This window comes from Periplaneta americana, chromosome 10 (assembly GCF_040183065.1).
Source record: "Periplaneta americana isolate PAMFEO1 chromosome 10, P.americana_PAMFEO1_priV1, whole genome shotgun sequence".
In the NCBI taxonomy this organism is placed as follows: domain Eukaryota; kingdom Metazoa; phylum Arthropoda; class Insecta; order Blattodea; family Blattidae; genus Periplaneta; species Periplaneta americana.
Genome location: NC_091126.1, coordinates 132,946,342 through 132,960,467, shown reverse-complemented (window position 1 = coordinate 132,960,467; position 14,126 = coordinate 132,946,342). Strand labels below are relative to the sequence as shown.

Sequence of the window (14,126 nt, the reverse complement as noted above, 5' to 3'; positions counted from 1 at the left end):
AACCAGTAATATAACTGTTTTATAAATTCTAACTTTCAGGTTTTTTTTAGAGCAGACTTGATGACAAACGCTTCTCAACCGAATAATAACAGGTATTTCCCATATTTATTCTTCGTCTTGTTGGGGTTTCGTAACAAGCTGTTTTTTTATGGTAATGGGTTGTTAGTCCTTCAACCAACTCCCAAGCTGGAAGACCACACCTTATCGGCTGTCCATGATTGCTTATTCAATATATTCACAGCTACCCTCCATATCTGGAGACCGCCTCCTCTATCCAAAATCAGAGGATGTGCCATGCTGTGGTGATAGGGACTCACCATACACAGATGTAACAAAATAATTTATGATACCACTCCTAATAGCATTGGACTCTAAACCTTTAACACGTCCTCCTGTAAAATGTAGCCTGTGTGGTTTAGGTATATAATTCCCACCCCTTCAATTGTTCTTCCTCTGACACACAACGTCAAGGAGATGTACTGCCTGATGACAGATGTACATATCAGCCAGAACCTCAATCAGAGGTAATTATAGTTACTGTCCAAGTAAAAATGAAGGCTAATAATGATTATAACTTGTTAAATTAACAACTTTTATGCATTTAAATGAGCTAAAAATTGCCAAAATATGCACTAAAAATTAAAAAAAAAAAACAAAAAAACTATGGAACACTTAGTGCCCTTCTAATGAGAGATTCTGACAACCTCTAACTGTACTACTATCTTCAAAAATTTCTGATAAATATATAATTTCACATATGTTAATTCAACTGCCTTTGCCATAGTTTAAATAACAATAAATTATAAAGGCTTTCCCACATTTTGTTTCATGAAGGAGTGTCTTTTTTCAGTTAAATACAACCTGCACACTGAAAATGAACATTTAACAACACAGGATGTATACCTGGGCCAAGCTGAAATGAGGGATGCTTGCATAGTCCTCAGTACTTAGCCCAGAGTTCATCTGCCTCAACACAGATGCCACTTTCTGTAAATGACTTAGACCACGTCTTCTGGAACACAGTAATGAATTCTTGAGAGAATTTCTCCATGCTCCATTAAGCCACTCCTCTGCATCTTCTACAACAGCCAAGGAATCAAGGAGGGGTAGACCCTTGTTCTCCACTTTTCAATTTTATTAGACAGGAGCGAGTATTAACTGTCTGTATAGTCAAGAGTTCTATAGAGATAGATTACTTGTCAGTTCTTAATAATTGTTGTCAACGATAAAATTATACATTAGGATATGACAACATTACCAACTTTTCAATCGCATGAAATTATACAAGCCATCTACTTACATTATTAATAAACCCATTTATTTCTCAAGAAATACAGATTATTTGAAATTAATGGATTTATTATTACATAATACAAAATGAAACTACCAACACACAACTTTACACTTGTATTACTTCACCTGTGGAGAATTTCATGTTATGATGACTCTTGAACTCTATTAGCGATAATTACTATATTTTTGTCAAAGATCAATTTTCCTTTGACGAATATGAAATTGCAAAATCGTTTAATTTCTATATTAGATATAATTGTACACAGCTCAATTACAAGAAAATATTCCAGGATTTATATGCTCCTGTGTGCCCTTCTTTCTTTAGACTTTTGCACAGGTAGATGAAACTCAGTAAGAAAATAACTACACATATCTGATGTATACACGGACATTATATGTATTCAAAATAACAAAATGTAAGGGATATTCTAGAACCTGTGGAGTATTACTGGCATGAATGAAAACACTGAAAATTAACACATTTGTTAGAATTCGTAATTGGAAAATCAATATCAACACATGCCCAATGTTTTGCTATAAAGCTATGGTTCTTCTGTGGCAATCATCGCGGAGCATTTCATCGCCAAGCATAAAATGCTGGCAATCATCGCCAAGTGAACAACATCAGCTGAGGTGTTTCCTTTACTGCGAACATCATCGTGAAAAATATATTATACCATCAGAAAATTAGATAACACTAAGAGTGGAGGCAATAATAATTCTGCTCAAACATTTAGTGTTGCAGACAAGTTTTGGGCTTATTTTTCTAGTAAAGAAGGAAGAGCTAAACAGTATCAGTGAGATACATTGTTCTGCTTATGCCACTTTAAATAGAGACGTAAAGTATATTTAAATTATATTCCGAGCAAATGATCTGTATCAACAAAATTAATTACATCATTCTTTATAAATTACAGTGGTTACAATATTCAAGCTTTTGTGAAATAGTGTAATAATGAGGCAGAATATTAAGTATAAAGTAAAAATAGGGTAGGAGATATATGGAAAGTGGCAGAATAAGGAAAATCAAAATGTGTTATAGTCAAGGTAAGGAACAAAAGTAGTGTAGAGAATATATAGTGGAAATGCACAGAAGATAAGCAGTGTATGAAAAAAGGAAAGTTTAATAGAGCATGAATGACAGGCTGATTTTATTGGAAGTGTTGAGGGCGACTGGAAAGGAAATGGAAAAGATGCTGCTGTGGGGGAATGAGTTAGGAAATAAAATAGGCTAATTTGAAGGTACAAATAGGACAGAGAAGGGTGGATGAACTATTTTGATAGGCTACGGACATAAAAAAAACAGAAAAAGCACACATATATGGTGAGATTAATAGTATGTATTGTAAATAGAAGACTATGGTTAACACGTGTACATAAATATGTGGCAGCGAACCATAGCCAGTAAGCTTGATGCAAAAAATACATCATATCATATCATATATCGTCCACACCTGTGGAGTAACGGTCAGTGCATCTGGCCGTGAAACCAGGTGGCCCGGGTTCGAATCCCAGTCGGGGTAAGTTACCTGGTTGAGGTTTTTTCCGTGTTTTCCCTCAACCCAATACGAGCAAATGCTGGGTAACTTTCGGTGCTGGATCCCAGACTCATTTCACCAGCATTATCACCTTCATTTCATTCAGGCACTAAATAACCTAGATGTTGATACAGTGTCGTAAAATAACCAACATATATCATATCATAATCACATGACATGACATCACATCATATATCATATCATATCATATCATATCATATATCCGCTGAGTTAGCTCTGTGGTAGCATGTCTGTCTCCAGACTAGCCGGCCCAGGTTCCATTCCCAGCGGGATCAAAAATTTTAATATAAACATTTCTACCTCGGGACTAGGAGAGATGGCGGTGCACAACATCTAATCACTAAATTGTGCACCAATATGCCTGGGTTAAATCCCTAATCTCTCTGCAGTGCATATGAAGAGAAGGCATATGTCACTCTTGATAGTGATTTGTCTGTCAGATGGGGACGTTAAGCCTGGCAGCCCTCTTGGTGCTATTCGACAAGAGTAGGCTACGTGCACTGGATTTCCCTTTCTCCCTTCCTCAACTTCATCATCATCACTCATTCCAGATACTACACTCACACGAACACTTACACATACACTCATCTTAGTACACTACATAGCTCTCCACAGATACACATCATGTACAGCGTGACCCGCCAAAGTGTTGTACAACTAGAAAATGGGTCAGAGTTCTGCTATCTATCCTCAGCATGCAGAACCCGAATCACGCAAGTGAATAATAATAATAATAATAATAATAATAATAATAATAATAATGATAATAATAATGATTTATTTGACCTGGCACAGTTAAGGCCATATGGCCTTCTCTAACACTCAACCAGGAGTAAAACTGCATTACAAAAAACACTACAAATTTACAAAACTGAATAAGATAATGATAATAAAATGTAAATAACAAGTAAGTAGAAATCAGACATAATATATAACATACAGAAAAAGGAGAAAGCATAATAAAATGTGAACAGCAGGTCAAAATACATGAGACATACAAAGTATAAAAAAATAAGACAATTATTGATAATAATAATAATAATAATAATAATAATAATAATAATAATAATGATAAAAAATAAGAATAGTAATAATAATAATAATACTAATAGTAGTAATAAAATAGTGCAGTACAAAGCATACAATGAATACAATATTTTTAAGTACACACAGTAAGGAAAATTATGATTATATATAGCTCAACTTATCACATTATAGATATACCATTATCGGAAAATATGAAAACAAAAATATAAAATCAGTTAATATCACTAGAACAGAAAAAAAATGTGAACACTTGTCATAAGAGTAAGTTAGTTTGGCAACTCATCATAAGATAATTTTCTAAATTGGATTTGAAAGATTTCAATGTTCGGCAACCGTTAACTTCAGGTGGCAGAGAGTTCCAGTGACGAGAGGTAGCAACAGTGAAAGATGAGGAATGCAGAGATGAAGTGAAGTGGGTGGGCATTGGATACACACACACACATATCATATCATATCATATCATATCATATTCAAGCTTTTGTCCAAGCTATTCAACTTAAAAGTAATTCTAGAATACACTCCATTAGGATTTTAAAATAATCTCAACTAATTGGTTACATTAATCGTCATTATTAAAGGTTAGAATTTCGGGGAAGATATTCCCTATACGTCCCTGCTGTAACAACACTAAATTCAGTTTTTTTTTTTTTTTAATAAACACTTACTTTAAAAATATGTAATATTTTAATTATTCTTTCCCTAATGTATTGCAATGTACATACATAGATTTAACCTGTCTACGTAAAGATTAATTTTTCGTCCTACAGTAATTAATAAATTAATCTTTACGTAGATTCTTCACCCAAGAGTGCATATACTGTGGAATTCTGACCACCAAGTCACTCAATTGAGTGCGCTCCTTGTATAAGGGCAGTTGACTTAATATAATATGTCAACATATATGTCGAACATGGAGTAAGGCCACAAAGGATAAACACTAGAGGAGGGGGATTCGATCCGGTGCTGTGGATTGAACTTCGATGTAGCCCAGTGGTTAGAGCACTTGGTACGTAGAACCAAGGATCCGGGTTCAATCCCCGGCGCTGGAGCGAATTTTTCTCTTCTAATAACAATTTTTACAATAATTAACCTGTGTTGAAATACAGATACTTTACCAATCTTGCCTACAATTTCACAAACTTCATTCCATAACATTTTCTTTTTACTGTTACCTGTCTATTTTTGGAACTCATATTGTACAGGGCAGGATGACTGGAAATATGATTAATTAAAGTTTCATCATCTATTTGTGAGAAATTGCTAAATATGCTGTTTTGCAGCCATATTGTGTTATCGTCATTCGTTTTCTAATTCAACGACGATCATCATTGTCAATTTCAAGAAACGTCAATCCAGAATGATGAACGTCAGTGCAGGTCGCTGCAGCCTGCGCTGAACCATAGTTTAAGAAGTTTATTGTAGTAAAAACTTTCATCTCAATTTGCACTAGAAAATGTTCTGGCCCAAAGACTGATCTAGTCAGGCTCAGTGTCCCTGTAGAACATAAAAAATTAAATGATTACATCAATACAACTGCAATTTTCAACACAAGTATCAGTCAGCTCAAGCTGTGTGGACGAAACTGCTCCAAGATGAAGACATGTAGATGTGCAGTGTGTAACTGCTTGTAGCCATGTTGCACCTGCTGGGGAAGAGCAGAGCTTCTTAAATATGGGTGGTATGAGGAGGAATCTTCTATCTACTGACAGACCGCAAAACTTCCTGAATATGCTGTGAAATGATACTCAGAATTGTACCAACGAAAATAAATACAAAATAATTTTGTCATCAAAACAGATTGAGATAACCAATGTAACGAAAATATTGCTCAAATGCAATATAAATCCAACAAAATTAAATGTTGGCATAAGAAACCTAAAAGCTGTAAGAATACAAAGCTATTGGTGGAATGAGGAAATAACGAGAGCATCGACATATTGAGTGAAGAAATTGCAGGACGGTGCAACAAACTCCTGGAGGTAAATATTGACCAGGAATGTATGCAAGGGTGGGTTACCGGGTTAAATCCCCCCTTGAACTTTTAAAATCAAATTATATATTATTTATTGTTTCCATTAATTTTCCTTCATGTAAAGTAAAGAGTCTTACCTATCATATACAAAAGGGAAACTGAGAGGTGGAACTTAAACTGAGAGGGATTCAATCCGGCATCAGAACTGGAGTCCTGTGTGGCTTAGTGGATAATATGATAATGCAGAATTACTGCACGGAAATATCATATGTACTTTGGTATATCATAATAATATGATATGCATAAAATAATCACTTAGTGATTTAAGATGGTGCTCATTCAGTTGGATCCTGGGCACTTAGTCACTCGTAACGAGTGCACCTCTGCACATAGTGTGTTGGACATTGTGTCACTGTCACACATCTGTGACACAGTGCACGAGGATTGGCCACAAAATGAAAACTGAGAGGTGGAATTTAAACTGAAAGGGATTCAATCTGGTGTGGCTTAGTGGATAAAGCGTCAGCACACACAGCTGAAAACCTGGGTTCGAGTCCCGGTACCAGAGAGAATTTTTCTCCGCTCCACCCAACATTCCTCATATGATAACGCAGAATTTCTGCTCAGAAATATCATATGTACTTCGGTACATCATAATAATAAATCTCACGAGGTACTAAGAGAACACAGTAGAAGTCAGTATTCGGATGGGAGAAAGCAATATCAAGCTAGACTGGAAAGAGAGAAAATAACTTCGGGGAAACAATACTATAGCATAACTTCGTCAACAAATCACTGGAACAAAGTTTACAAAATTCCTTTGGGAAAAAAATAGAAACAGTACATTGTCGACTACATTGCAGAAACCTAATGGTTCATTAACTACAAATCTAGAAGAAACAAACTGCATATTAAGAATACCTAATCCTAATACTGATTGACAACAAGACAAATGATATTATCACACACATATTAGAAGAATAGCCTAGTGAACCCACAGAAACAGACGATGACTTGGAGTTCATTCAATAAGAAGTGAGAGAAGTTTTGGAAAACTTTGATCACAACAAAGCCCCAGGAGCATATGGAATTACGAACAGAAGAATTCTCCATGTGTTCAATATAGTTCCAACCTTCTTAATGGAAGTGTACAATAGTTGCTTGAGGCAAATATGCTTTCTAAGGTGCTGGAAAAAAATCAAAGTTAATTTTTGTAGTAAAACACAGGAAGAAAAACAGTTTACATGCCTCTAAGTTTCGAACAATAAGCCTACTAACCATAGGAAGGAAAATACTGGCGAAATACCTCATAAACAGAATTATGCATCATATTGTTAGACACCTTTTGAGTTCAGAATTATTTGATTTAATACAACTCTGCTCCTACTGCTTGACTATGTCGCTCAACAATGACTGCCACTTCATACACAGCTCACACACACACACACACGTGTCATGTCCAGCCCGTAGCACACCTCAGAAACGAGTGGAAGAAAGATGGCTGCAGCTTCTCCCTGTGCACTCTCTTGCTGCCACCTGCTGGTCACCTGATGACTTACTCCTCAGTGTCTAGTGCTTGCTGCCACCCAGACACAATCGTGCTATCGTAGGGAGTAGTCTGTTAGTACGTCGCGTAGACTTATAGTTAAGAATCTATTACAACGATATATTAAACTAGTGTTCTATTCTCAAAAGTTTATTTTCATTATGTTGTAATCACTCTTATAAATACATAATTAATAAGTGTTTCACTATAAATTCGTAATAGTGTGGTTTTTCCGGACACCGACCCCAGTGCCAAATATGGATAACGTAATGGCTGACACTTCACAACAAGGACTGAAAGAAACAAACAAGATCTACATAGATTTACAGGAAAATTCAGCAATGGAGATACTCACTCTTCCTGTCGAGGCCAATCTGAATTCAGGTAACATGACTTATACTCTTGCTGTGGTAGATAATGCATCGGAACATATGGTTCAAGCAACTCCAGAACCTGGAACATTTATATCATCGACTGGACAGGACAACTCTACACTATTCAACCTTATAAAAGAAATCATCTGAAAGATGGAAATGACTACCAAATACCGAAAAAGACGGCAACACAACGAACCCAACCTACTTTCACAATTACTACATCAAACCAATATGAATCATTAACAGAAACAACACCAAATGCACCAGAATCACTTAGCAAAGCTTCTGACCAACCGACTACTGCTTCAACAGAGAAAACAAATATAAATCAACCAGGTCCATCTGGAGTTAAGGCCAAATCAAGCCAACCAACAACCACCACATGCAAACTGTCTCCTATTGTACTCGTAACAAAAGTGCCTACAAAAGAACTTCACACTACCTTGGGAAATTTTATACAAAACATCGAGTTTCAGTACACAAGATAAGGTTTGAAAATATTCACAAATACTCAACAGCACTACACAGCGATCATTCAAATACCAATACTTTACATACGGTCAACAAGACAAACAGATCCACAAAGTCATGTTAAGGGGTTTACCCCCTACAATAGAGTCAGACGAAATTAAAGATGAGTTACTTGCACTGAACTATCCCATTACAAGCATCTGACAGCTTACTAAATCAATCAGAACAGACTCCCAACACGAATTGATCAAACTATCATTATGGGCTATCACAATAATATTGACAACATTCCTGATATCAAAGGACTTCGTGGTTTATTACATTATCGGGTTACCATAGAAGTTTATATTGGAAAAACAGGAACAATTCAATGCTACTGATGCCAATCGTTTGGTCATAAAGCACAGTGGTGTACAGTAACTCCTAGATTTATGAAATGTGCAGGAAACAAAAGTATCACTTACAAATTGGAATTTAAAAATAAAATCTGGAAAACTTTTTTTCCAGCAAGACGATTTCGACATTTTGTTATTACTTGGCCTACCTTATAAAATATTCTTTCACAAGGGACAGAAGTTGCAACAATGAGAGACACATTTTAGCCAGTTCAAAGAGTGCTGGGTATGTCGTTCCTTTTTGGTCCCACCATCTAAGAGGATTAGATGGTCTTGGCACGAGACGGTCTCGGAGAAAGGAGTCCACTTCTGTGATGGCAGCAACCTTCGGGGATGGGATCTGAACTAGTTGGACAACAGTTTCATCAAAGTCATGCCAGAATTTTGATTTCTTCGTGGGAGAAAGTTTGATTTGTGGGATCGTGACTGACCTGGTAGCAGTATTGTGATGGGACTTTTCACAATGAGCGATTAACCACTGTTTTGCCCTGTCTGAAAATCTACTGTGTGTAAATCCATGCATTTTGAAGCGGGGGTCGAGCAGTGTAGTCTCACAAAAAATTCTGTTTTCTTCAGCTCCCTTGAACCTCTTGTCAATTCCTTCTGTAATCTTCAATGTCATTTCTTTCACCTGGCTGTTACTGTCTGGCTGTTCCTGGAAGTTTCCACACCATTTTCTTAAGGCAGCCTACAGAACAATGATTTTTGAAATGGTGACATGGCTTTCACTACTCATTTTCGTAGTGCATTCTTTAAAAACTTCCAGAACTTCTCACATTTGCTGAATAATGTCAATGTCATCACTAGTGATGTTTGTAATGTGAGGCTAGTTCATTGCTATTGTTGACATCAATGAATTCTTCACTGCAACTATGTTCTCTAACATATCATAGGTGAAATTCCACCTTGTGATGACATCTTGCTTCAGGTTTAAGACTGGTTCTCCTAACTGTTGTTGCGTTTTCCTTAGCTTTTCCGAAGCTTGAGGACTTCTTTTAAAAAGCTCCACTATTCTTTTAACCTTCATTGTTATGTCTCTAATACATGTAAGCCCGGAATCAACGAACAAGTTAAGTGTATGAGCAAAACAGGGTACATGTCGCCATCCTGTCAGTCTTATTGCAGCTACGATATTGGCCACATTATCAGACACAACAGCTACCACCTTATTTTCAATTCTCCACTCTCTCACGACCCTCTTCAGTTCGTTGCACAGATTTTCAGCAGTGTGCTTTTCACTGTACACGAAATTCTCTAATAGGGAGGACTTCATTTCCATATCTTTTCCTATATAATGTGCCATGACAGATAAATAGCTTTCATTGCTGAATGATGTCCAGCCGTCAGTTGTCAAAGTTACAGCCTCTGATGCCTCTAACGCCTGGTTAATTTTTCCTTTTGTAATGTCACAGGTTTGTTGTAAGAGGACATTTGTAACTGTTTTTCGGGTAAGTAGTTTGTATGAATTATTTAGCAATGTTGAGTATTTTCTAAATGAAGGATTTTCCACTATTTGAAATGGTAGGTAATTCTTAACTATTGTTTCTACAAGCGAAAAATCTATTTCCTGCTTCTTTCTGTTAGAGAGAGGTCTATGTAAATAGATAGTAATTGTTTCTTGAGTCTGGGGCCGTCTAGGAGTTGGAATAGTAGGCGAAGACGTCGATGGAGGTGCCAAAGAAGAGATGATATTTGAATTTCCTTCAGTCGGTGCAATTGAGGGTTCTCCAGGATCATCTGTGTTCTCTTCATGTGCGGGTACCAAACGAGATTTTGGTAGGGAAATTGTTGGATGTGTCGCTCTTAAATGTCGCAACAGATTGAATGTACTGCCTCCTTTGAAAGAAATTTGTTTAGAACAAACATTACATTTTGCTCTGTTATTGCCTAAATCAACAAAATAGTTCCAAATGGCACTAGTGCGTTTGGTAGCCATCATTAATGCAAAACAGAAGATAGTAATAGACATAATAAAATTAATATAATAAATTAAAATTAACACAATTCACACGAAAAAAATTAATAGTTTATCACAGTCACACACAGTATAAACGATGCCCAATTAATACGTTGCAATGAACAATAAAACACTGCTGTATACTTAGTTAAGAGAAACTGGTATACAAAAATGAGCAAGAAAAAATTATTCCTCTGACAAAGAGATTTTCTTTGTATACTGAGGATTTTTTTGTGGATAAGGATAACTAAAATATGAAATAATAGTGAATATGTTCTGCTTTGTTTTATTGAATATTTCTCTCTTAAAGCAATTATTTAAATATTAAATAAGAATTTTATGGGAAAGACAGCGATGAATTTCAAAAGACTCTTAATTTTAGAATAATCGCAAGCTAATGTTAATTTATTAAAATTGATTTTAATGCAAAACTGTAAAAGGTTGCCGAGACTGAGGTTTTGCACACCACCCTTACAGAAGGGTGAGATTGTTTCGAAGTGGAGCACCAGACCGTGTGGATGTATTAGTAGGAAGTGCACTGCCACGCCATCTCTTACTGTATGCTTGAATTACTTCGAATGAAACTGTTTCGAGATGTTAAGCAGCCAGCTCGCAAACGAAGGAGCTACCAGCCAGCTCATGAACGAACGAGCCATCAGCCAGCTTGCGAACGAAGGAGCTACCAGCCAGCTTGCGAACGAACTGTCTCGTTTGTACGACTCTCTCTTGAGAGTGCGAGTTGACGAGCTAGCTCGCGCCAAAGAGTTGGTTGGACCCATCACTACTCTCCAAAGCTGAAAGAAATTACTGTGTGGCCCATAGAGAACTTCTTGCCATTGTGGAAGCCCTGATGCATTTTCACAAATATTTATATGGCCAGGAATTCCTTCTGAGGACAGACCATTCTGCACTCACCTAGCTATTGGGCTTCAAGAATCTGGAGGGGCAGACCACCCGTTGGGTCCAACGCCTGCAGGAATACAACTTTACCTCCAAGCACTGCCAAGGGAAGAAACATTCCAATGCTGATGTCCTATCCCGACGCCCATGTCTGGATAGCTGCAGACACTGCCTGAAAGTAGAAGAGTGAGATGGTGCCTACACAGTCCGAGCAATCACCGCCCAGCCGAGCCCAGGATGGGATAACGCCGCAATAAGGAGGGAGCAGTTAAGAGGACCCAAACATTGACCAGCTACTGCATGATGTGAAGTCCGGTCAGAGACCAGTGTGGGCCGATATCGCCAACCGTAGCACCACTTACAAGAGCTACTGTGCCCAGTGGGAATCCCTGATGGTCCAGGACTGTATCCTGAAGGGATTTGGGAGTCGGCCGATGGTAGGACCCGAATAAAACAACTTATCCTGCCCAGGACAAGGTGAAGGAAGTGCTGGAGGAGACTCATGCTGGAGTGACTGGAGGTCACCTGGGAGCCAACAAGACGCAGGACAAGTTAAGACAGAGGTTCTACTGGCTGCATCATAGAACCAACACGGAACAATGGTGCCGAATGTGCGACACATGTGCAGCCAGTTGCGGACCAAAGACACTCAGCAGGGGAGCCATGCAGCAGTACGTGGGAGCTCCTTTTGAGACTATTCCCGGCCAAGGATCGAGGAAACCGCTACCTGCTAGTCGCCATGGATTATTTCACAAAATGGCCTGAGGTGTACGCGATTCCCAACCAAGAGGCTTCGATGGTGGCAGATGCACTGCTTGACAACTTCATCTGCCGATTTGGTGTGCCCTGGGAACTGCATAGTGATCAGGGGCGCAACTTCGAATCCAAACTGATGAGAGAATTGTTCGAGAGTCTGTGGGTGCATAAAACCAGGACCACTCCCCTACAACTGCAGTCTGATGGCATGGTTGAATGCTACATCAAAACCGTGGAAGAGCACTTGTGGAAGGTCCAACCATCAACGAGACTGGGATGCCAGAGTCCCACTGTTCCTCTTGGCCTACAGAGCTTTGGTCCACGATACAACAGGGTTGACACCAGCAAACATGGTCTTTGGAAGAGAGCTGCACCTGCCCTGTGATCTGCTCTTTAGTGCACCGACCAGCCAGCGACTGACTACGTGGCAGAACTGACCGAGAAGTTGAGACTGGCTAGAGTGCACCTCAAGATGGCCAGCGACAGGATGAAAGTGCGTTACGACAGATTAGCCAACTCTGCGGGATTCAAAGAGGGCGACCTGGTCTGGCTGTATCGACCAACCAGGACCAAAGGAAAATCACCAAAGCTGCAGAGTGCCTGGGTTGGACCCTACCGCGTGGTAACCCAGATCAACGACGTGGTGTACCGCATCCAGCGACAACCCCGAGGGAAGATGATGTTGTTGTGCACCTGGACCGACTAGTGGCTTACCAGGGGACTGTTAGGGACGTACAACCCTAAGGAGGGAGCAATGTGGCGCCATATTGGAGGACCTGGTCGCGTCGGGGAGTTTCGCGCGCGACTGGCAGGGACGAGAGCGCGGGGACGCCGAGCTCGGGCTTCGGCGGACACAGAAGCATGGCGCGGCAAGGAGAAAGAAGGCTACGAGCCATGAAGCAGAGGAAACGTCTGGAAGTAGAATGTTGTGGAAAACTGGAGGCTTCGCGACACAAAACATACGAGAACGTGTGATTTAATAAATAAAAGAGCGAGCACCCTTCGAAGTCAGTTATCTGTGAGAGAGCTAGTTAGCGGAGACGTATCCAGTGGATCTGAGTTCGAGGTGCAGTGAATTTGAGTAACTGTGGCAGCGTCCAGGCGAAGACAATGCGTCCGGAAGTCTTGGGTTCGAAGTGCAGTGAACTGTCTCTGGAAGTCTTGGGTTCGAAGTGCAGTGAACTGTATCCGAAGGCTTGGGTTCGACGTACAGTGAACTTGAATGAACTAGAAATTCAAATTATGGTTTATTTAACGACGCTCGCAACTGCAGAGGTTATATCAGCGTCGCCAGTGTATCGGAATTTTTGTCCCGCAGTTCTTTTACATGCCAGTAAATCTACTGACATGAGCCTGTCGCATTTAAACACACTTAAATGCCATCGACCTCGGCCAGGATCTAACCCACAACCTCGAGCATAGAAGGCCAGTGCTATACCAACTACGCTACCAAGGGTGACAGTGAGCTAGAAGAACTAGCCAAGGCGAACGAATTGTGAACTGATAATTTTGTTTTGTATATAGCGCTTTGTGTTAGTCAACTTTGCCACATCAAAAAATTTAATTGTTAAAAGTACAACATTCCCCCATAAGGACATACATAATCTAATTGGACTTCTCCAGATGGATTGACACATAACCAGATAGATCACATCTTGATAGATAAAAGGAGACATACTAGTACAGTAGACATTCGAACCTTCAGAGGGGCAGACAGTAATTCTGACCATTATTTGGTAATTGGAGAACTAAGAGAAAGACTATAAGTAGGCAAGCGAGTAGAGCAACAAGTTAATATTAGAAGATTCAATATTCCGAAATTAAAGGACGAGGAAACTAAGCAACATTATCAG

General features: G+C 39.0%; 1 protein-coding gene across 1 annotated transcript; it reads right to left on the bottom strand.

The window, feature by feature from the left end:
• Positions 1–4,519: 4,519 nt before the first annotated feature.
• Positions 4,520–13,691, bottom strand: LOC138708037 (zinc finger BED domain-containing protein 6-like). The gene has a single exon (XM_069838153.1). It carries the CDS (start codon positions 10,627–10,629, stop codon positions 9,487–9,489), a length of 1,143 nt encoding a protein of 380 aa, XP_069694254.1. The 5' UTR covers positions 10,630–13,691; the 3' UTR covers positions 4,520–9,486.
• Positions 13,692–14,126: the final 435 nt, after the last annotated feature.